The sequence below is a fragment of the Panthera leo genome, chromosome A3 (genome assembly GCF_018350215.1).
Source record: "Panthera leo isolate Ple1 chromosome A3, P.leo_Ple1_pat1.1, whole genome shotgun sequence".
In the NCBI taxonomy this organism is placed as follows: Eukaryota; Metazoa; Chordata; class Mammalia; order Carnivora; family Felidae; genus Panthera; species Panthera leo.
In genome coordinates, this window is record NC_056681.1 from 132212574 (window position 1) to 132236075 (window position 23502).

Below are 23502 nucleotides of genomic sequence, written 5' to 3' on the forward strand. Positions count from 1 at the left end.
GCGCCTGGGTGGCTCAATCAGTTAAGCATCCGCCTTGGGCTCAGGTCATGATCTCATGGTTCGTAGGTTCAAGCCCCGCGTCTGTGTTGACAGCTCCGAGATGGGAGCCTGCCTCGGATTTTCTCTCTCTGCCCCTCCCCTGTTCATGATCTGTCTCTGTCTCTCAAATAAATGTTAAAAGATTGAAAAAAAAAAAAAAGAATATTATAGCTGCTTCTTTTAGTTTAATCTGGCTAGGTAACACAGTATCCCAAACTTTAGCGGGCTAAAACAACCATTTCTTACGCCTGCAGAGTCGATGGGTCATGGGCGGTGGGGATGGGTTTGTCTCTGCTTCGTGATGTCTGGGGTCCTCAACGGGGAAGTTTTGGTGGCTGAGTGACTCCCTGGCTTGGGGCTGGACTGTAGGTGTTGGCGTTGGCTTTCCGCGCGCTGGGAGCTCAGCTTGGCTGTGAGCAGAACACCTGCGTGGGGACTCTTCAGCTGGCCTGGGGTTCCCGCAGCATGGTGGCCTCGGGGAAGCCTCCCAACTTACAAGGTGACCTAGGGCTCCAAAGGCCAGCATCCCAGCTCGCAAGATAGAAGCTGCCCGGCCTCCGTCACATTCCGTGGGCTGACAATAAGCCACCGGGAAGCCCAGATTCCACTTCACGTCTTGAAAGGTGGTTCTGCCACGTTGGAACAGCTGCCTTGGTAAAATCCGATCTGTGCCGCTTCTCTTTTTTTCTTGTCCAGCTGGTTCTGACTCTTCCAGGCTCGGCTCCCAGCTGGGCCCTTCCGGGGCCTTCCAGCCTCCTCCAGACCCCGGTCCTTCAGGCGGCCCCAACCCAGAGAGCGTTTTCAGGTGCGTCCGGGGAGAGGCAGCAGATGAGAGGAGCGTTGCTTTCCCATGAGCCTTTGCTTTATCTGCGTCTGATTTCTACAGCCAGGGCAGCCACTGGAGCCCTGAGGGAAGCTGGGCCCACACCCTGGGCACGGAAGTGAGACAGACCAACAGAACCTGGCCTTCAGTGCTGTTCGTGAGTTTCTGAGGGAATGAGACTGCAGCCTCCTTTCCTGGAGAATTCTTGGTAGGTGAGACAATTAGTTTTCTCTGTTGCTCAGGCCAATAGGAAACGTAACCCTGTGCTTTACTGGAACTCTTCTTAGGAAACGTCCTCCGGGCCAGCAGGAGGAAGATTTTGACAGGCGTTTGGAGAGGGAGGTGTGCCTGTCATCAGCCTGCTTGATCTCACACCCTCTCACCCGGCAGGGGCCTGGCTCCGTTTTGCAGGTGGATAGGGATGTGGTCTGAGCCCTGAAAAATCACCTGCCAGCTCCAGTTGGGAGGCCCCAGTGAGAGAGTGGAGGGTGGAAGAAGCTGGATCCTTCTCCTCTCATCTCTCTGCTTCGAGCAACGTCTCCAGCATTGGCTGCTTCCCCTCTGGGGTTCCATTTCCCACTGGACGGCCCCCAGATGGCCACAGCTCCGCTGGGGGCCCTTCCTCCCTTTGATGCCCAGCCCTACGGGTGCTGCTGTTTCTACAGCTAGTAGATATTCTGTCGTCTCTGTAACTAGCTCCCATGTTAAGTTCACCCCACTGAACTGCCTGTTGGGACCCCGAAAGACACAGGGCCTGGTGTGCCAAAGGGGAAGGCTTAATGCCTGCGCGTGGGCGGCTAGCCTGCCCTCCTGCCCTCCTCCCTCCTAGATCACTGGGTCCTGATGTCAACAAGGGTTTGGTTGGGCTGATGGGAACTGCAGATTGAGGCCGGTGCTGAACTATCTGCACAACAAAGGAGTGAGGAGTGGCCCTGGGTGGGGGGGGGGGGGGGGGGGGTCAGAGGCTGTCCCCAGAGTGAGCCTTATCATAGCCCGTGGTTCTCTCCCCAAGTGAAGCCGGGCACATGGAACATGGACGGCTGCCTCTCTACACGCTCTTACCCAGGGTGCCCTTGGCCCCTCCCCGGCTCAGTCCAGCCCTGGACGAGCCTTTCCGAGCCCAGGCTCCTCTGTCTCTAATACCCAGAGCCAGCTCACGCCTTTGTCCTTGGGTGCCCATGGTGGTGCCTCGTGTGGCTACTAGCCTGGTGACCAGAGATGCACAGCACCAGCCTGGGATGTGACCTTCCCTCTGGACTGCGAACTCCTTGGCTCATCTCCTCCTTGGCAGCAGGAGGGGGCCTGGCCTCGAATGAGGGCTCCCAGGTTGCTTGAAGGGGGAAAACACGCAGCCCCTTCAGGTGCTCCTGCGGCCTTTCCTGATGGGTCCAGACACGGGCTGCCTTACGCCCGGGGCCCCCGGGGCTCGGTCCAGCACGATATTGTTGGCCCTTCAGTCTGGGGCCTGACTTGGCAGGGATTTGGAGCTCACACCGCCTCCAGGCAGAGCGCACACTTTCCAGAAGGCCTACCTCGGGCAAGGGCCCCCCACATGCTGTTCCCTGCCACAAGAGGGAGAACTCCTGCGGGCTCTGGGGCGTCGCAGAGGTGGGGCAGTGGCAAAACCCAGCAGACGTGCCGTGACAGGTGGGGTCAGAGGCAGTCAGCAGGAGCCCAGGAGAAAATCAGACAGAAGAGGCGGTGGGTGGAACAGGCTCTTGGTAGTTCCCCACTGGTCCCCAAGACCCCAGTCAGCCCAGAGCTGCAGCCAGAGGCTTCTGCCTCACCCAGTACATCAACTGCATGTGGGAGACACTCGATGTAAACACGCACTGAATGAATGAATGAATGACCAAAGGAAGAATATTCAGAATCTTTTCTCCCTCTGACTTTAGAGAGCACACGGGGAGAATTTCCCATGAGCTTATCAGTCACATGGCCACAAGTCACAGATTTCTCAGGGCACCCCTCCTTCCAACCTAACAATACGGAGTGACTTTTGTATGCTGGGTACTTGGCTAGAAACCGGACGTATGAAGATAATTGTGGCCCTGACTTCAAAGGGAGTAGGAAGAGACGGGGGGGACAAGACCAAGGTGCCCATACTGTGGGATGCGTGCTGTGATGACAGGCAGGCAGGGTCCGTGGCAGGGTTAGGAGGGCTGGTGTGCAGGAGATGGGACGGGGAAGGTGAGCAGGGCAGACCCTAGAGGGTCCCCGGAGCCAGGCTAAGGCGGTCGGACTTTACCCACTGGGCCAAAGGCCACCAGCAAAGAATTTTAGATAAACGAAGGGAAGCTTTTAGATAAAGCTTCTGTTCTGCTGTCAGTCCCCGTGTTAGGGAGGCGGCACATCTGAACGCTGGCTCAGGGCACAGGCACTGGGGCTCTGTCAGGCTGTGGGAAGCAAAGCATTGCTAAAATCACTCGGCCAGTTTCAGTCGGTTAAGTGTCCGACTCTTGATCTCAGGGTCATGAATTCAAGCCCCATGCTGCGCATGGAGCCTACTTAAAAAACTTTTTTAAAATAAACATTTCTAAAATCAATTTGCCAGTCGAGTGAACGCCTGCTCTTAGCATCTGGACGGAGGCCACCTTTTCTCTGCAATGTACCGTGTGGTTACCGACTTACCTTCTGGGCTCCAGAAGGCCCTGGCCCAGTTCCTGCCAGATGGCCTCTGTCCTGGCAACTTCCCAAGGGAGCCACACCAGGGCGGGGGCAAGGTGGGGCCGTGATGCAACACTTATAAAACAGACATCCTGGGACTTCCACATGGGTGTCTTTGGCTCCTGACAGATACCTTTGGAGATGCCCCCCTTCTCTGATGAGAAGCTCTGATGAGCCTGTTGCTCACAGCGAGGAGGGCCATCTGGAAGCTCTCTGCGCCTGAGGCACATCATTTGGATATTGGCAAAGGCAGCGCGCTTTCCACCTCGGAGGGCGGACTGGGATTTTGGAAACACCTAAAATAATTCCAGGGCACGGCCGGAGTGTCGGTGAGTGCCTGAGCTTCAGAAAATTATTTTTGGTCAAACAACCCACATGGGAAGAGTGCCCCATGACCGGTTCCCAGGTGTCCTGAGTTATGGCACCCTAGCAGGACAGGTCCTAACCTCTCAAAGTCCACATGTCCTCATGGATGTCCTGGGCCTCCCTCCATGGTCAAGTCTGACTGTGCTTCTGGGAGAAATTTGGTGCAATGGCATATACCACCTTGGACATGGGGACAGAACACAAACCCATTTTCCAGGAAGTTTTCACTGTCTAATATTCCAGTATCGACCACATGGATGCATAAATCTTTGCGGAGTGTTGTCTTTCAATGTCACTTAATTATTTCCAGCGAAGGTTACTGTTTCCATTTGTAATCACTATATGACTGTATAAGCCCTTTCGTGTAAATAATTAAGGAAAAAATACCTCCTTCTTCGGACGCGTCCTCATTTTTGGTTCAAAAAATTGTGTACAGTGTATTTATACATAGGCCTCATCGTAAGAGAAGTCAGAAATTCTTAGAACATCAGGGTGCAAGAGTTTGCATGTCTATTTCAGTCCAGCCACAGAGTGTTTTACAGAAAGAGCCTGAGACCCGGAGGGAAGGGAAGCCCAGGGCTCCAGAATGAGCTCAGTGGGGAGGGTAGCTACAAAATTGGAATGGATCCTGGAACTCAGGTGGGTGGGATGACTAAAGACACAGATCTTACTGGCGCGTCCAACGTGGTTTTTGCTGTCTGTTTGCTTCCATTACCGCTTCTGCACCAAACACAAAAACCTCACCTTCACGTTAGTGTAACTTTTAGTAGTTGGCCATCACATAGTTTACAAGGATCTTTGGCTTTTTGTCTAAGGAAAGAAATGGCGGGGGGGGGGGGGGGCGGGGGGAGAGGACAGTCTACTGAAAATATGCAAAGACATTAATGCCACGCATATGAATAAGGCCAGGTTTACTCACCATCGATTTATCTTCTCAAATCCAGGTTAGTAGCCGGGTTTCATGACTCAGTCCCTGCTGACTCCCAGACCCAGGGCCAAGGCCCTCTCCAAGAGTTTGCCTGCAGCCAGCTGGGCCAGCCCTCAAGGAAGCAGCACGGCCTCCTTCCCTTGCTTCTGTTTCCCTATCTGGGTCAGATGGATCATCTGGGAAAGACGTGGCCTCCCCAGAGGAAAGTACAGCACGTTGGCAGGAGTTTGCATGTTTGGAGAGGGCTAGCCCACACGATGGGCGACCTGGGTGTGAGTGGCACATATGAACAGCAGAGGGACAGGCTACCCTCTTTCCTCAGTCAAGAACTTGCCTCTATGTTTCAGTGAATACCTCGAAATCTAGCTGAAACGGGACCCTAGATCTGGCCCCAAGCTGGAGAATCAGAAGCTCAGAGCGGCAGGGAAGTGGCAAGCCGTGGGCGGACTGTCCTTCCCTCCAGGCTGTTACCAGGATCCCAGGTGTGGAGACATCCCGTGCCCTCAGCCTGGAGGAGGCGAGGGAGCCAGCACAATGTTCGCCTGGCAACGACTGGCTGACTGACGGGCCAAGGAAAGCTGGGAGTGTGGACGCTGTTCCCCTCTTGGCCTTGGCGACTTGTGGAATGTGCGGAGAACTCTGGCATTGGGAGAAAATGTTTCTTCACAGAGGGGGGACAAATGTTCATCATGATTCTAAAGTGTCTGGGCTGGAATGTTCTCTGAAGGGGGAGTAATCTCATCCCTCCACAGGAATTAAGCTTGTCAAGGTGGAGATAAACCCCCTCCTCCCTTCTCTAGTCCAATTTGCCAGGCACCCTCCCAGTGGCTGCTCAAGGACCGTAGGGAAATAAAGTTGAGCGAGGTGGGTCCCAGGCCTAGGGGACAGGACAAAGGTTTTCAAAATGCCTCAGGGTTTTGCAGCTATAAATACCTTTGGGTCATCTAGTCAAACCTCGTGCCCAGAGAAGGGACGGAATTTACCCAAGATCACACAGCAAGTTGGGGCCAGGAACAGGCTAGAGCACTGAGCTCCTCCAGGGTCCCTCTGCACCAACTGTGACCTGGGCTATTTTCAATGTTTTTTAAATCCTCACTGGCAACCCTCTGGTACCCCCAATTCCTTCCTCTCCCTGGGGCCAGCGGTGTGGGGTGTCCCACAATCGAGAGGCACAGTCCTCCACCAGAGGCCACGTGCGCTCTAAAGGACAACCAATTTCCTAAGGCTTTTGCCTTTACATATTCACGGTGTAGACTTTAATGCGAGGCAATCGCAGCTGCCCTCGGAGATGTCTAGTCATTGACGAGTGCCATCCAATATGGTAAAGGGCAGCGGGGGGGCGGGGGGGGGCTCGGTGACTTCCGGACCCTCTACCTCCTCCCCCTTCCCCTTCGGCCCTTAGACAAGCCTCTAGCTGAACACTGAACAAGGGTCTTGGCGTGGCCATTGCTCCCCGCCACCTAGTCGAACACACCTGGATAGGTCAGGCACGGTTTATTGGCTCAGGAAGGGCCTGAAGCGGCGCCACCAACTTGCCAGGTGACCCTCGGCATGCACCTTGCCCCTGTCTGCGTCTGTGTCCCGTTCTTGGAGCGGAGCCAGGATCGTTACAGGTCCCGTCCCTAGAACTGGAGGGGCCCCGGCAGAAGGGGCCAGAGTCCGCCCGGCGGGGTCCACGTGGCCCGCTCGCGCCCGCGAGCTCCTTTCTCTGCTCTAGGGCGCACGGCATTTATAAAGGGCCAAGTGGAAGAACAGTTCTGCCCGGCGCAGATGCTAAAAGTCGGCGTCGGTCAGCAGCAGGTCTTGCAATTGCGCGGGGCAGGCTCCCGCCCCCCAGGTAGAGACCCAGGCGGACGGCGGGCGCCAGGAGAGATCCCGGGACCTGCGGCGTGGTGCGCGTGCGCGGTCCCGCCGCAGGGCCGGGGAGGGCGCGAGGCCGCCGGGGGCGCCCCGCGGCGTCGTGCGCGTGCGCGTGCGCGTGCCTCCCTCAGGGCCGGGAGCGGTGCGAGGCCGCCGGAGTCTTCCTGCGGCGTAATGCGCGTGCGCAAGTCCGCCGCAGGGCCGGGAGGGGCGCGAGGCCGGGGGCGGGCCGGGTGGCGCTCGGCGCTGCTGACGTACAACTGCCCGCGCCCCCCGCCCCTCCGTCCGGCCGCGGGTTGGCCGCAGCCACCGCGCTCCGCCCCCTTCCTCGGGGGACGCCCGGACGGAACCGATCGCGGCTGGTTTGAGCTGGTGCGTCTCCATGACGACACGCGCGGCGCTATAAATAGCGGAGCGGCGGCCCGTCGGCTTTGTCAGTCCCCTCAGCCTCCGCCGCCGCCGCCCCTCTGCCAGAGCTCCGGCGCCACCTCGGGCCGGCGGTCCTCCGCGGGAGGGAGCGAGGCGGCGGGCGGGCGGCTGACGGGGGCGGCCGGCGGTCCTGCGCGCTCGGCGGCGGCATCTCCATGGGGCTGGCCCGCGGCGCCGGTGCGCTCTAAGGTGAGAGGGGCGCGTCTGGGCGGTTGGGAGGCAGGAGGGGGGACGGCCACGTGTCCCTGCGCGCCGGGCCGGCGGCCGGGGGACCGACCCTGCGCCTGAATCCGTGAGGGACACGTGGTCGCAGAGCCGGCTGCGGGTCCCTGAGCCTGGTGGTCGCTGCCCTCCGGGGCCTGGTTTCCCCCGTGAAGGGGGGCGCCGGCCCCCTGGCCCTGTGCGGCCGCCCTCGCCGCGGCCCGTCCTGCCCGCGATGGCCCCGGCTTAGGGCAGCCCGGGCTGGAGGGGGTTGCGTTTCACCTCTTCCGAACCACGTCAGTGAGTGTTCAGAGCCGGAAGCTGATAGGAAGGCCCGGGGTTCCTTCAACCGCTATTCTTTTTTAAGACGCGCGTGGCAAGCCCGGCAGCAGGTGCAGGAGAGAGATGAGCGAGCCCGTGCAGGTCTCGGGCTCCCATCGCTCCTCTCACTTTTATTAGGATGAGGCACACCGTTTTGCCTCGTTGTCCTGGAATTTTGTATCCCTTAGTTTTCGCGTGCAGAGGAAATGACCCGGTCTCGAAATTGGCCGGAGTTGCTGGAGCTAAGAGAGCCTGGTAGTAACTGTGGCAATCAAGTCTCCGTTCGCTGTGAGTTGCGATTGTCCGTTTAAGGAGTCTTGGACTTCGCGATTGAAGAAAAGCCTAGAATGTATAAGATCGCAGGTCAGGCGAGCAGACCCGCAGTTGGGAGGCAGCCCTCCGGTTTTCAAGAGAAAGCTGACGGTGGTTGTTTGAGGATCCCAAGTGATTGGGGAACGTATGGAGAGCACAGCCTCTTGAAACGTCTGGGGAGGACAAAGAATGTGTTGACTTCACATAAACCTGAAATTGGGCATAATCTAGTTGACTTGTGAAACGTTTTCCGTTCTTGAAATCAGTGTCTTGTAATACTTCCCAGTTGGCAGCAAAGAATTTCGTAGCAGAAAAGTGCGATCTTGTGCTAATTGACTCATCATTTTAAGGAGCTTAGCTCTACAAACACCGGAAGGTGGGATTTCTTTCTGTTGCAAATTATTAAAGTAAACCTTTAGAAGGTACTTAGTGCAAAGTAATGAAAACTTCCCAGGTGTAAGCTTGAACGTTGCCTAGAAGATAGGCCCTAACTGAATGACCCTGTCTGCCCCTGAGTGGCCTACGCTGTGTGTTATTCACACGGCCGAAAAGGGTTTGCTGTCCCCTTAGTCCCCTGCCTGCCTCTAGGGGTGCTTTGGGCGACGTAGGAGGCTGCTAGTGCCAGAAAGTCACGTTACATTAGATCAAGTCTTAAAACAAGTCCTACCTGCATGGGTTTGGATTTATGGCAGGCTCGTCCCCCTGGGCCTCTCATAGTGCCCCATGCCAGAGCCAACCGTGGCCCCGAACCATTGCCTGGCCTCCCTGCCGTAGGCTGCAGGCACTGAAGCGGGTCGCACAGTGAAAACAAAGTCCCCTGCCTAGCAGCAATTAAGTAGGTTAAAATCGGTAATTTTAAGATCACTCCTTTACCAGTGTCCCATTTCGTGAAGGCCAAGGACAGTGGCTCAGATTGTGACGAGCTTTACTTCTGCTTGTTCATAATCCACGTACGCTTCTCTATTTTTGTTATTCGTAAAGTTAGCCAAAAATTAACTTCCATGTGATTACTGTCGGTAGCTAAGCAAGTGTTAGGGTGCCTGTGAGGACAGAAGAGGTTGCCAGAGTTGTGCTCACTGGACAGGAGCCAACCCTGACTCCAGAATGCTGATTTCTGATCAGATACAGCAGCCATGGTGCATTTTCTTGATAGGAAGATTGTGCTTTTTAAAAAAAAAACCACATGCCCGGTATGAAAATAAAATAGCATAAAAATTCGTAACATTTTTAGGAAACTTAAGAGCACTCAGTAAGTTGAGCCTTAGACACTTCCACGATGCCTTTTAGTCACTAAGTTACTCTGTGCAAGACTTAGTGAAAATAGGAAATACGAGATGTTTCTATGGTGCCTTTCTGTAATTAGCATAATGCTGTTTTAAGCTTCTAAAAAGCGAAAGCATCTCTGAAATCAAGTAAACTGACCACTCTAAAATTTTGTCCACGTTTGTGAACTAAGTGAAGATTCTGAAACCGGCTTTCTGTAGGTTTTTTAGCAAAAATATTTGCAATGCTTATTTTGGGATGTGCAGTGCTGCATATGGAATTTTAGCGTGGGGCTTGAAAAAGGCTAGTGTTGAATCTGCTGTCCACTTGGATGGTGTAGAGGTTTGTGGGGTCATGTGACTTCCACCTGGAATAATGTGATTCCCGAATCCAGGGAGCGAGCTGTCTGCGGGGGTGCTGGAGTAGCCCGGCTTCCTGTGTGTGTGCAGTCCCTGTCTGATGTTTCAATTTGATGTGTTCCCAAGGGAGACGGCGACTTCTGTGTTCATCAGAACTTTTCCACTGCTGCACCGAGGGCACGCCCTTCCTCAGGGGGGCTTGGGATCCCGGAAAATTGCCTTTGTGAAAAGCTGGCAATAATTTCTTTAAATTCCGTCTCTTAGTTTTCCACGTAAGTATCCGTGGTTGCCACAGGTTATTGTTAAGAATTATTAAGTGTCGCAGTGAATTCTGAGTGAATTTCTCCACCCCGTTTGCAGTTTGTTACGTTTCAGAGGAACATCAGGAAACCATGAACAGCTTTAGTAATGCAGAGTTTGACTGCCATTTCCTCGATGAAGGCTTTACTGCCAAGGACATTCTGGACCAAAAAATCAATGAAGTCTCCTCTTCTGTAAGTATATCAAGTCCATGCTGGCAGTGCAGCTTTGAAAATGCTGGGCAGATGAGTGGGGAACTTGAGTGGGAACCTTAAGGAAATCTAATGGAGCTCAAAGGTCTTGTTAGGGAATTTGGGATTTATTAGCTGTGGATCACCCAGTGGTAATAGTGATATTCGTGTCAGTGACGGGAGTAAAAAGATGAGGGTTCACTGAGAACGATGGGAGAGAAGAGGGGCCGCATGTGGGATGTATTATTAGGCTGCTGCTGAGTCCCCTGCAAACACTCTTTCTGCAGGATGATAAGGATGCCTTCTATGTCGCGGATCTGGGAGACATTCTAAAGAAACATCTGAGATGGTTAAAAGCTCTTCCTCGGGTCACCCCCTTTTATGCAGTTAAATGCAACGATAGCAGAACCATAGTGAAGACCCTAGCTGCCATTGGGACAGGATTCGACTGTGCCAGCAAGGTAAGCAAAAGCGGCAGGGCTCCAAAGTCCTTCTATAAAATGGCGCTGGTGTTCCCAGCAGGACAGATCAAAGTTGTGCGTTTCTTGGGCAGCAGATCGTAGTGCGCAAGCTGCCCTGTTTTTCTGTTCTTTCGTCGATTAGCCGTGTGTATATAATGCGTGATCTATTCTTTTTCAGACTGAAATCCAACTGGTGCAGAGTCTCGGGGTGCCTCCGGAGAGGATCATCTATGCAAATCCTTGTAAACAAGTGTCTCAGATTAAGTATGCTGCCAATAACGGAGTCCAGATGATGACTTTCGACAGTGAAGTGGAGTTGATGAAAGTTGCCAGAGCTCACCCAAAGGCAAAGTGAGTTACTCCGTTTTGAGGGCAGGGTCAGGTATGGGGTCTGCGGGTTGTCAAACTCAGATTTCCGGTTTTGAGATTTCTGTACCTTAGTAAAGCATAAAAGTGTGCTGGGTCGGGCAGAGTCGAAAATCGGAAAACTTCTTGAGTGAAACCGTGTGAAGCTCAAACCGCAGGCTGTCCGAGCCACAGAGCCTTGTTGTTTTACCCGTGGCCGTAAGCGGTCTTCTGTCATGGGAAATTTCATACGATCTTTCTGCTTCTAGGTTGGTTTTGCGGATTGCCACCGATGATTCCAAGGCAGTCTGTCGCCTCAGTGTTAAATTTGGTGCCACACTCAAAACCAGCAGGCTTCTTTTGGAACGGGCGAGGGAGCTAAATATTGATGTCATCGGAGTCAGGTGAGCTCTTGGTGGTGGCATAGACGCTAAGATCTTAGTGCGCCTTTCATAGGTCTTCTGTAAATGGTTCTTTTCAGAAACAGCAAGAAATCGTATATTCTCCTTTCTTTGCCCCAGCTTCCACGTGGGAAGTGGCTGTACCGATCCCGAGACCTTCGTGCAGGCCATCTCCGACGCCCGCTGTGTCTTTGACATGGGGGTGAGTAGATGTAAACCCAGGTGTGGGGGTGGGAGGAGGGGGCAGGGCTGACAGTGACTAGACTTCATTCTAGAATTAACCTGGGGAGGTACCCCGTATTCCAGAGGCTTAAATCCATCTGCATAGAATTTCAAGACTTGGTATCAATCTGACTACTCGATTGACCGAATGTTTTTGACTCCAGGCTGAGGTTGGTTTCAACATGTGTCTGCTCGATATCGGTGGCGGCTTTCCTGGGTCTGAGGATGTAAAGCTTAAATTTGAAGAGGTAATTATAATAAAACTAATATTCATAGCTATTTTCACAAGTTCCATTTTGGAGTGTTTTGAAACTTCTTTAAGTGTTTTAACTAATATCAAAAGAAATTGTACAAATATAAAAACAATGTTTTGGTATTAGTATTTTCAGTAAGTTCTGTGCTATTTAAAATTGTATGTAATATCCTTTGGTTTTGTAAGCCAAAATGAGTCCATTTCCCCCAAAATCTTGGAAAACAGTTGATTATGTTAGGAAATGTTGCTGTGGAAAGTGAGCACGCAGACTTTGGTACATCATTACCCCAAGTGTGCTTTTTCTCGGTTTTGTATTTCTCTTTAGACATTTTAATTGTTGAGTCACTTAGGAAGTTAAAGTGGACATACTGTTAATTGGACCATTACAGGGTGGTTGGGTTTGTGAAATAGGCTCACCTTGTAAAAATTTTATGAGACAGGCAGGATGGTTTTATCCTATTGGCATGTATTGGATAGATTAAAGTATTCAGGCCCCTTGAAACCTTAGTAAGCAGTAATAAATTTATACTATCACTCGATCGACTCACAACCCATAACATCTTCTAAAGGACAGGGGAGTGTCCGGAGGGGAATCCAGATGAAACCACGGGACACGCAGGCTGGTTTTTAGGGAGATGTCTGTTCTCTTGCCGTTGTTGCTCGATCCTAAACCTCCCTGCTGGTGGCTGCGTTCACCTTTTTTTCTTCTGTTACTTCCCAGAGCACTGGGTTTTGCTCTTCCGTGCGAGTTCCCCTTGATGATGACCGTTCTTGTCTCTCTCTCCTAGATCACCAGTGTAATCAACCCCGCCCTGGACAAGTACTTCCCGGCAGACTCGGGGGTGCGAGTCATAGCTGAGCCCGGCAGGTACTACGTCGCGTCCGCTTTCACGCTTGCAGTTAATATCATTGCCAAAAAGCTCGTCGTAAAGGAACAGACGGGCTCTGATGGTGCGTATAAAGGTCGAATCCTTGCGTGCGTAACTGTGCGTTGGTACAAAACATGGTAATTGAGACCAGTCTGCCTTTCCAGATGAAGATGAATCGAGTGAACAAACCTTTATGTATTACGTGAATGACGGAGTGTACGGATCATTCAATTGCATCCTTTATGATCATGCACACGTGAAGCCCCTTTTGCAGAAGGTACCTTTTTTTTCTAAGTTTCTTTTACTCGTTTTGAGCTCTAGAGGGCGTGTGGGGAAGGGGCAGGGAGGGAGGGAGAGAATCCCAAGCAGTCTCTGCGGTGTCTTTGCAGAGCCCAGCGTGGGGCTTGAGCCCACGGACCCGCGAGATCGTGACCTGAGCCAGAATCAAGAGTCGGACGCTTAACCGACTGAGCCACCCGGGCGCCCCTGTACCTTTTGAATATAACACATACACCAGTTAAAGATGTTTGGTCCTAACAGGTGTAACTAGGCATATTTTTCTGTCTTAAACGCAGAGACCCAAACCAGATGAGAAATATTACTCAACCAGCATATGGGGACCAACGTGTGACGGCCTTGATCGCATCGTCGAGCGCTGTGACTTGCCCGAGATGCACGTGGGCGATTGGATGCTCTTTGAAAACATGGGTGCTTACACTGTTGCTGCTGCTTCTACTTTCAACGGGTTCCAGAGGCCAACCATCTACTACGTGATGTCGGGGCCGACATGGTTAGTGACCAGAGTCTCCGTGCACGTATGTGGGTCTCGTAAGAATAGATTTCTTCTTGGGTTTTTACTGGCTCTTGTCTGGTTGAGTAAGAAATCGTTCTGTTTAGATTTAAATACAGTGTTTTTAAAAACAGTTTATTTTCTGCCTGTATTAAGAATATGTGCTTTCCAGAGTTTGGAAAATACAAACGGAAAGAAAATCCTCCTGATACCGATCTGTATTTCCTTTCAGATTTTTGCAAAGGTGTAACTATTTCAAAAAAGAGCAGTTAGGGTATTTCTGTATGACTAGAATATTTTGACAGGTGTGTATGGCCTGTGGTTTCCCCGTTACCAAAAGAATGGTTGTGAAGAAATGCTTGCCTTAGAAACACGTTGAATTGCCTCCTGATGACATAGTAACCGAGGAAGTTAATGGGCTCGTAAAGAAGTTATTCTTGTGGCGAGGCTGCCCGGGTCGGTGATCGGGGTTTCTGACTGTGCCACTTCTGTCTCAGGCAACGGATGCAGCAGATCCAGAACCACGACTTCCCGCCCGAAGCGGAGGAGCAGGACGCGAGCGCGCTGCCCGTGTCCTGCGCCCGGGAGAGTGGGATGAAGCGCCCCCCGGCCGCCTGCGCCTCGGCCAGCATTAACGTGTAGGTGCCGCTCCTGGAGCCGCTCACTCGGGAGTTTAGCTTGAATTCTGGGATTGGGGGGGACCGTCTAACTTAATTACCGCTAGTTTCGAAATGTCTTTGCAAGTAGGGTTGGCACGGATGCAACAATACGGAAGACTAGGAGTTGGGGTCACTTATCTGTGTTCCTATGGAAACTATTTGAATATTTGTTTTATACGGATTTTTATTCACTTTTCAAACATGCTACTAAAGAGTGCCCCTCAACTGCCGAGCAAGCATTTGTAGCTTGTGCGTCGGCAGAACGGGCCGAAAGCTTAGTGCTGTGACCGGTTTTAAAAATAAAGTATCTTGAAATAATCGGGCATTGGGGAATTTTTACACCGTGTCCATTCCAAACGGCTCATCCCGAGTGTGTGTTGTGAGGGGGGGGGACCGATGTTTTGCCCCACTGCCGAGAAGGTTGTCGCCGAGGACTTGGGAACCGAACCCGTGGTTTTCGGTATTTTGAAAAGCCATCAAAATTCCCTTCGTCCTGTTGAGCGTTTTTCTTTCAAGTACGTGAGTTTTGTAGAAAGCTGGCCGCGCATTTGCATAAAGAACAGTGGACCCGGCCCACGTGCAGGCGGAAGAAGAAGCGTGGACGAGACAGGCCGTGCCCTCTGCTGCTGGCCCGGGTCAGACCCCCGAGTGTCCACAGAAGTGGCTGGTGGAGGAGGGCCCAGAGCCCCTGGTTGACTGATTGTCGCGTCAGGGCTTGTGCCCAGGGAAGGAGGGCCCGTGAAACCCCTTGCGTGCTGCCTTCGGGCCCGACCTTTCCTTCCCGCCCGTCTTCTCTCCCAGGACAAGCTGTGTAGCTACGCGTTAGGAAAGCGGTACAACGTTTGGCGGTCAACTTACTTTAATAAATTCGACGACGATTATCCCGCGTTGTAGAGTTCTACCTTCTTTGACCTCGTCCGCTGGCTTTTACGTTCTCTTCCTCAACTCCAACCCCTCCTGCCCAAAAAAGGACAGCAGGTAACCCCCAAGACGGGAACGTCGAATCCCTGCAGTAGCTGTACGTGGGGAGGGGAGGCCTGGCTCTGGTAAGCCGCCGGCCCCCACCGGTCCCCGAGCGGCGCCGCGTGTCTGGAGGCGCACAGCAAGTCCAGATGGGAAGGCTGCGGCTCCTCTCGGGGAGAAAAGGAAGCCGAGCCCGCCAGCTCCTGCTGTGTGAGTACATCTGCCGAAGGATTTGCGGGGAATGGCTTCTGTTTCCTAAAAAGCCACCTTCCCCCAAGACGCGAGTTGCACATGGACACTGCGTCGCTGTGATGGCCGTTGCCTCTTCCTCGGCTGCTCGGCCAGACTTGGGCTGGGCTCGTCCCCAGCTCTGATCTCCCTTCTTAGGCCCGCGAACATATTTTAGTTGTCAGATGTGAGTGATACCTCTCAGGAGCTGCGTACGAGATACAGGTCTGGCTGGAGTTGGGGCCAAGGGGAGGGAGAAGCCTCTTGCGTCGACACTTTGTCCCGCTTCTGTGAGCACATCCTCTTGTGATTCTTCAGGGTGTTCGCGGCAGAGGGGTTGGCGTTGAGAAGCGGGACTAGTCACCAAGCGTGGGAGCTCGGGACATCAGGTCTTTCCACTTCAACAGGAAGGAAGGATGACCTTGTAGTGGTAGCGGTGAACTTGGGACGGAAGAGAGAAAGAGGGAGAGCGTACTTCCTCACTCAAAGTGTGCCAGGGACTTGGAAACTGCTCTTAGCGAGGTAAAATGCATTCCAGACAACTGGCTGGTGGGGACAGAAGCGGGCGCGGGTCACCCGTTCTGCCCACACAGCAGCCTCAGCCCGACTCCTGGCACCCTGCTGAAGCTGCTCGTGACCCCCCGAGTTCCTGGGCTCTGCCAGGGCCGCACTCGGGTCTGGAGGGTGACGGGGCCTGGCCCCGGGCCCAACGGTCTTCACTCCTCCTTACACCCGGGAGGAGGCAAGTGAGTTCAGTCAGGACGGAACTCTCAGGTGCCGGGTGTGTGTGAACACTCCTCCAGAGACCCTCTCGGGTCCCGGTTCGCCGAGCAGGGCTTAAAGGTGGCACTAGCTAGTCATTCACAGAAACTGGATGTTTCTAGACTTGCAGCGTGAGGTCAGTGAGGACAGTGGCTCTGGGCCTCCACCAGGGCAACAGGTGAATTTTCCCTCCTGAAGGTGCTGGAGACCAGACAGGCCTTCCGTGGGGAGGGACCCAGGGGTTTCCAGCTGTTGGTCTAAAGTCCAAGGTCCAAGGCAATGGTCTCTGGCTCTGCATTCTGTTCATTGAGGGAGCATCTGAGAAATAAGGATCGCCGGGCCCGCCGCACACTCCGGAAACGGGGCACCCACCTGAAAAAAGCAAGAGTCTCCCCGACTCAGTCCTTCCACGGCACATCCTAGGTGACCGTCGTAGCGGGTTAGACCGCCAAGCGAGAAGACATTTGAAGTCAAAGAGGTACGGGACCGACGGGAACCACAGGAACGGGGCTACCTTTCTTCGTACCGGAAGAGCTGCGGTAAATAAAGGGACGAGACGACAGGACGTAGGCAAGACACGAACCTGGGTCCACAGAAAAGAAAAGCCTTTGGGCAGGAGGTCCCCAAGGGCAAGAGAGAGGACGTTAATGTGCCAGACGAGCTTGGGTCGCCGGCTTAGGTGCACTGACACGCTAGACGGAAGGGGGATCGTGAGGAGGCAATTTGGCAATGTGAAAAACACGCTCTCTCACCCGGCAATTCTAAGAATTTTCCGACAAACCCTCTTACAGGCTTTTCACTGTGCGTCGTAACAGCACATGTGGGACACGACCCGCGTGCCCAGGAGGGCGCCGAAGATCAGTGGAACGGGCCGGTGGCTGCCGAAAGGACGCAGGCCTACAGGGGCCCATCTCCCAGCTAGAGAGGGAGTGGGGTGGGGGGCAGCGGGCAGTGTGCCGCTGTTGAAAGCCATCCCAAAGCACACCCCCACCCAATTCTGTGTGTGGCCACACACACGCGGATGGGCACAGAGGCTTTCCAGAAGAGCCCACAAACTGGTGGTAGGAGAATCGGGGCCTGAGGAGCGGGGTGGAGACTGCATAGGTGCTTTCACACGTGTCTGCGCTGATCTTAAATCACAAGTCTCCCAGGTGAGGAAAGGGGCTCAGAAATGAGTGGCTCCAGTCCCACGGCTGTGGACAGAGGCAGGACATGTGACTCCCGCATCCGCTTGGGGCGCTTTTCCTAGCCTACACATACGTTGCTGAATTTGAAGCCCAGAGAGGCCAAGTGACTCGTCCAAGGGAAGCCAGCGAGTCCAGAGGATCTAAGAGTAAATAGGTCTCTGCTTCCCTGGCCAGTCTGGCTCCTGGTCACTTATTGAAAAGAGCCATGGCGGGAACGATCCTCTCTCCCTGCAGCGGTGAGGACACCGCTGTCCCTATCGCCCGCTGCCTCGGTCTCCTTCCCCGCCTAGGGCAGCAGCGCCTCTGGCTCCAGAGCCCTGCTCAGGTGGGCACCCGTTGCTGCACGGACGTGGCCCCACCGTGGCCTGTCCCCGTGAAAGGGAGGTTTTCGAGTCCCTCACCGGCCCTTATTACAAAGCTCAGAATTTAGTGCACGGATGGAAAACCTCTGAGAAATCCTTGCTGCTGTTTCTGGGGGAGGATTTTTTTTTCCACCCTCACTGCTAACCCTAGAATGGGGAGGGTCACGACCAGAGGTGGCCTGTGAGGTGGCCGGGCCCCCGAAGCTTCTGACCTGCCCCCCGGGGACTGTGCACACTCTGCTCCTTGGCTGGACAAGTAGCGTCGCCGGACTCAGCAAATAAACATGGAAGCTGATGCGTGGGGCGTGTATCTGTTTATTTGAAATTCAAATTTAACTGGGCCTCCCGAGTCCTGGGTATCAGGAGCCCGGCCTCAGCCTCTGTACGCTGTGTGGCCCACGCAGAAAGGTGCTCCTGTGAGCCTGTGTCCCCTTATCTGTCCAGTGGAACGGGGACAGAAAGCGGTATAAAGCAGGCCCAAGCGGCTCTGAAACCAGGCTGGGAGGCCTTGGGGATCGGCACGCCCGAGCCTGAGACAGCCCTCCCGGCCGCAGCCACCAGGGGGCAGCAGCGCCTTGTGTTGGAGGTTCCTCGGCCCACTTGGGCACTGAGACCAAGCTGTCAGGTCATTCAGTCACTCAACAAACGCTGGGGAAAGGGGCTCCAGCCAGCCTTGTCCACAGCCACTGCCCCAGTAGGTGAAGCCCGTCTCCCGGCCCAGCCACCGCCCCTCCTGCCTCGGTCGCGCCAGCCCGGTGAACAGCCCACGGGGCCCTGCAGCCTGTCCTTGCTGCCCTGGCCTGTCTGGGGTGAGTTACACCCCCAGCCACCTACCGAGGTGCCCTGGTGACGCCGCCCCCTACCCCTCCTGCCCTAGCCCTGCGGGCCACACAGGTGGGTGTGGGAAGAGGTGGGGCAATGTTCTCTGGGGCCCCCACCCACTGAGCTGTCCTCGAAGCCAGGATCCAGGTCCCGTGGGTCTCCACGCATCGGTGTCACCCCCTCCGTGTCTTCGCATGGTCCCAGGTCCGTGTCCTTCCCACGCCAGAGCTGCCCCCTTGGGGGTGTCTCATCCTAGCCTCGGCCCTGGCCTCACGGCCCCACATCTGCGGGATCAAGGGGACACTGGCGACCACTGCTCTGAGCTGGGGAGTCTGAAGAGTAGATAGCTGCCCCCTGCCCCAGGGCCCCTCCTCCTGCCGACACGCAGGGTCCAGGTCACCCTGTGTTACAGGAGAGGACAGGGAGGACCTTGTCTAGCGTCACATGGCTCATTGGTGGCCACGCTGGGACTTGAACCTCGGCCTCTGTGTCCAGGGCCCTCGTGGTGCAGCTGCAGGGGGTCGGAGGGGCCACGGGCTGATTCCCGTTGGTCTCCTCCTGGGCAGCTAATCCTGTGCTGGGCATCCAGGGGCAAAGGTGACCGGAAGGAAATGAAGTGACAATATAAGGGGAATGGCACTGTGAGTGAGGGGAGTACGGGGGGCTGTAGGGACTATCTGGGGAGAGGTGGGGTGGCTTTCGGGAGGAAGAGACATTTGCATGTAGTCAGAGGAAGGGCCTGGTGTGTGGGTGAGTGTGAATTCCAGGAGGAGGAGGCAGGAAGGCCACTGTCACCCCACCTGGGGACAGGAGCAGTGGCAGAGCTGGGCCAGGCTGAGGGCCTCAGACAAGGTGGATCGCCCCTCCCCCCCCCCCGCCGCCGAGTGAGCTGCCGGGGCTTCCACACGGCCTCCCTCACCTCTTCAGGAGCCACCCGCTTGCCAACACAGTCCCAGGCCAGATGATCCGGACTCTGGATGCCACATCTCTGCCCGGGACGTGCCTGGATGTGTGTCCACGACCCCTCCACAGAGGACAGACACTCCAAACTGGACCTCACCAAATCCCCGTGGGCAGACACTCAGGCACAGGCCACGTCACTGGTCCTTCCCCAGACACGCACGCAGTGCAAGGAGCACCGTCGGGGGTCGGGATCTGGCTAGTTCTGATTCTGCTACTGACATCCTGGGACCCCACGGGCTGAGGGGCCTGGCTGTTGCTGCTAGTAGAGTCTTGGGAGCCCGTGGGGGGTCTGTGGGGCCTGTCCATTCCCTTCCCGGGGTCTCGTCTCGCGGGCAGGTGGGGCAGGAGCGCGAGAGAGGCCCTTGTAAACAGAATGGCGCTGTGAGAGCAGGACAGCGGTGCGGGGACCTGGGCATGCGCGCAGTGTGTGTGTGTGTGTGTGTGTGCGCGCGCGCTCGAGCTGTGAGCTGTGGGGACACCCAGCCCAGAGGCCAGGATGGGCCCTAGTGTGCCCTTTCGTGAACTGCAGGAGTCGGGTGGCCTGGCCATCCTCAGAGTCTGAGCCCAGGGAGCCCCCCAGCCCCCAAGGCAGTCTTAGAAGCTGCTAGAAAGAGCCCAGAGGCGACGGAGGGGGAGAGCCCTACTCTTTACCCTCCAGGGGCGGCGAACTTTCCTTCCCAGGACCCTGCGCTAGTCAGACTGCACTCACCCCGGCCCCGCGCGGCTCCTCTGGACCCTGGCCCTGGCGGTGTCCTGCCGGGCCGTGTCCCCAGCTCACCCTTGGGCGTGTCTGCTCCTTACACACACCTCCCTCCAGGCCCAGCTCGCAGTGTTCCTGCACCACTGTGTCTCCAACGTCTACTCCGCCCTCACCCCTTCTCCTCTGAGAGGCCTTCTGGGTGTCCCCCAGGCCCAGGAGAGGGCTGCACCAAGGCACCAGGACTCCACGAAGATGCCCCAGTGCATGTGGCCTGAGGGCTCTCCTCTCGGATGCCTGAGTCTCCCCTCTGGCCAGCGGGCTCCTCCGGGCAGACTGGGCTTTGTTCACTGCTGGCCCTCAGCCCAGGGCAGGGGGGCTCTGGGGAAGGTCAGGGACAGGAAGAACTCACACACAAACTCCCCTTCCCCCAGAATACCTTCCGTGGGCCTGCGGTCTCCCTGTCAGAAGGCTGATGGCTTCTGTCCCCTCCTCAGGGAGCTGCGATCAGACCGGAAGCCAGTGTCGGGAACGAAGCCGATGGCCCCCGGCGGTGCCCAGTACAGGGCCAGGCCCTGAGAACAGGCCCGCTGGGAGGACACAGGCCGTGGCGGGGATCGGCCACAAATGTGGCCCCCTTAGGGACCCAGGGACTTTTCCCCAGATGCTTGGGGCCCTGAAGGTGGCTGCAGAGGGCTGACAAGGAAGCATGGACCAGTCAGCTACCTGACGGCCATTCTCTAATTGGGAGGAGATACACACAACTTGGGCCCTCGGGAGCTTCACCTGGGTTCCGGTCCCAAATCCGCCACCCCCTTTCTGGACCAAGTCACTTCTCTAAACCCCAGGTGGCCCGTTTGTACCATGTGGGCGGTAATGCTACGTTGCATGTCGATGGGAGGTTGAAATCAATACACTGAGCAGTCTCTGTCCTAGGAAGCCCTCGGCAAACGGGGCTCATGGTTTGGCGACTTATGCCGGTTCCCACAGAGGAGGCCAGCCTACCCAAACAGATAAAGTCTGAGGCTGCCTTCATAAAAACCCAGGGTTCGGAGTGAGGGGGTGATAGTACCACCCTCATGGGGGTTGATCACGACCCGCCCAGATGAGCAGCCTCGGACACGGCTCCCCCCACCCCGCCCCACCCTCCCCTCCACATCCCAGGGCTTGCTTCCTTAGATTCTAAACATTCTCCTGTATCAGGAGTTGTTCCTATCGCTGTATTTAATCCGTGCGCACAGGACACTGAGCCGGGGTGTCAGAACAACTGGACAAGTTCCAAGGAGATATCACCCTGGGCCGGGGGTGCTCGGTCCACACGAAGGATGGAGGGCTGAGCCACAGCCTTCACGCAGCCTCTGGGGCACATTGGGATCCTGTGTTTTCTGGGCGGGACCACAGGGGTCCCACAGAGTCATGGAAAACGCAGACTAGCCCGGGGCCATTTTCTCGAAGGCCTGCTTTACACACATAACGTTATTAGCTCTGCAGTCTAGAGTCTAAGGGATACAGAAGAAACTTCCGAGGAGCTTTAACCAACGTGAGGTGCCCAGTGCAGGAGGGCAGAGGGTCTGGGCTCCCCCGGGGCAAGGAGAAGGCAGGACGAGACCCTTGTAGGAGGGTGGGGTGCAGGGAAGAAGGGGGCAGGCCCAGGCCTATAATTTGCAATGTAGGGAGGGGCAGGAGGAGGAACCTTCTAGCAAGCAGCTCTGGAAGAGCTTGCTCCAAGCCAGAGGATTCCTGCTGGGGAGGTGGCTCGGACCAGACAGCTTTGAATTCAGTTCTGGGTTCTTCCCCCCTCCGATGAGCTGAGCTCCCTGGCATCTGACCATCTCTGGGGCGACTCCCTTGCCCACAGAACTGCCCCCCTGGCTTCTGCGAGCTCCTGCTGGAGCAGGGTCCACTAGGACCCCCAGAACCACATCGTCCACATTTGGACAGAAGCCCTTGGGATGGTTAATTTTCTGTGCCAGTGGGACCGGGTCATGGGTACCCAGATATTTGCTTAAACATTATTCTGGCCGTGTCTACGTGGGCCTTTCTGGATGAGATAAACATTTCAGGTAGGAGACCGAAGAAAGCGGATGGCCCTTCCCAACGTGGGTGGGCCTCGCCCAGTTCGTTGAAGGGCTGACTGACGCAAAAGACTCGGTGAGGGAAATTTCGCTCTGAAAGTCTTGAGCTGGGATGTTGACCTCTGGCCATCAGGCCCATCAGCTCTCCGGGGTGGGGCTCCAGCTTACGCCTCCCGGGGCTCTTCTGTGAGCCAATTCCTTATCGTAAATCCGTGCGTGTGCGTGTGCGTGTGCGTGCGCAGCTCTCCTGTGGGTTCTACTCCTCTGGACGATCCCGCTACGGCAATCCTTCCCATTATGTCACCTCTCCCCAACAAGCAGTTACCGACTTAACCTTTTTTGTAAAATCCAAGCCCCTCACTGGGAGGGGAGATGCCTCTGGGCCCGGCAGAGTCATCAAGGCACCACCTTGCCCTTGGGCAGCAAGCTGGACCCATCCCAAGTCACCTGGCCTCCCTCCCTCCGCCCCCACCCCTGGAGAGTGCCGCCCACCAAGGTCCAGAGCTGTGGGCACATAGGGAGATTCACCACGAACTGGGATCTGGTAATGCCACCGGCCCAGGATTCACCTTACAGGCAGCTCATGGTTTGTACACGGAGGCACGTACCTTAAAAGATGACTAAAGCCAACAAAACAGCCCTGGTCCCCGACAGCCTGTGAGGCAGGCTCCGAGCTACTACCCCCTTCTCCATTTCGCCCCTTCCACAGGGGGAGACGCTGAGGCTCTGAGAGGCCCCGCAGCCCACGGGCAGGTGTGACGGACACTGTGGGTGCCCATCTTGGAAACAGAACTCCGGCCCTGTTCCTGAAGGACACGGTGGGCCCTCCTCTGAGAGCCAAGGGTGTATCCTGCCTGGCCGGTCACGGTCACTTCATGCCCCCTGCCAAGGCACGGACCTGGGTTTCAGCCAATGAGAGGCGAAGCTGGTGAGAAGGGGAGGGGTGGTGGGGAGGATTCTGGAAAGTTCTCCCCCCTCTCCAGGAAGAAGAGAAGACAGGCCTGCTTCTCTTCCTGCCTGTGGGATGCCGTGTGAGCCGTACCGTGGGGACCCCAAAGAGACAAGTGCGAGGACAAACGCGAGTGTGAGACTGGGGGGCGGGGTGGTGGGTAAGGTGGAGGGAACGTGGGGGGCCCAGGCTGCTGAAATTAGACAAGCCTACAGCCTTTGGACTTCTCGACCTGTGAGTCGGGTTGGAATCACCTACGGCTCGGTTTTCTCCTGCTGGGACCACATGTGTCCCTCTGGTCATAGGCTGAGAAGGCAGGTCTCCCTCACGGCCGGTGCCGATGCCCCTGGTCCCCTCTCTGCCCTCGCCGGGCCTGTGTTGATGAAACGGGGGTGGGAGACGGCGGGGGCGGGGGAGGGGGCGGGGAGGGGAAGG

At 55.7% G+C, this 23502-nt stretch overlaps 1 protein-coding gene and 1 non-coding gene across 5 annotated transcripts; both read left to right on the forward strand.

The window, feature by feature from the left end:
- The first annotated feature begins 7091 nt into the window (after nt 1-7091).
- On the forward strand, nt 7092-23202 carry ODC1 (ornithine decarboxylase 1). Of its 4 annotated transcripts, none has more exons than XM_042933685.1 (13): nt 7093-7301; nt 9695-9840; nt 9929-10062; nt 10347-10520; nt 10699-10871; nt 11135-11269; nt 11387-11468; nt 11653-11736; nt 12530-12692; nt 12775-12887; nt 13186-13400; nt 13898-14038; nt 23102-23202. In XM_042933685.1, the coding sequence occupies exons 3-13, from the start codon at nt 9961-9963 to the stop codon at nt 23151-23153; spliced, it is 1434 nt and encodes a 477-aa protein (XP_042789619.1). In that variant the 5' UTR covers nt 7093-7301; nt 9695-9840; nt 9929-9960; the 3' UTR covers nt 23154-23202. The 4 variants fall into 4 exon arrangements, with proteins under 4 accessions (XP_042789621.1, XP_042789619.1, XP_042789620.1 ...); XM_042933686.1 differs by having other exon boundaries at nt 9699-9840; nt 23102-23196; XM_042933687.1 differs by lacking the exon at nt 9695-9840 and having other exon boundaries at nt 7092-7301; nt 23102-23196.
- LOC122216749 lies at nt 8616-8750 on the forward strand. The gene has a single exon (XR_006201092.1). It is a non-coding gene; the product is annotated as a small nucleolar RNA SNORA42/SNORA80 family (small nucleolar RNA).
- Nucleotides 23203-23502: the final 300 nt, after the last annotated feature.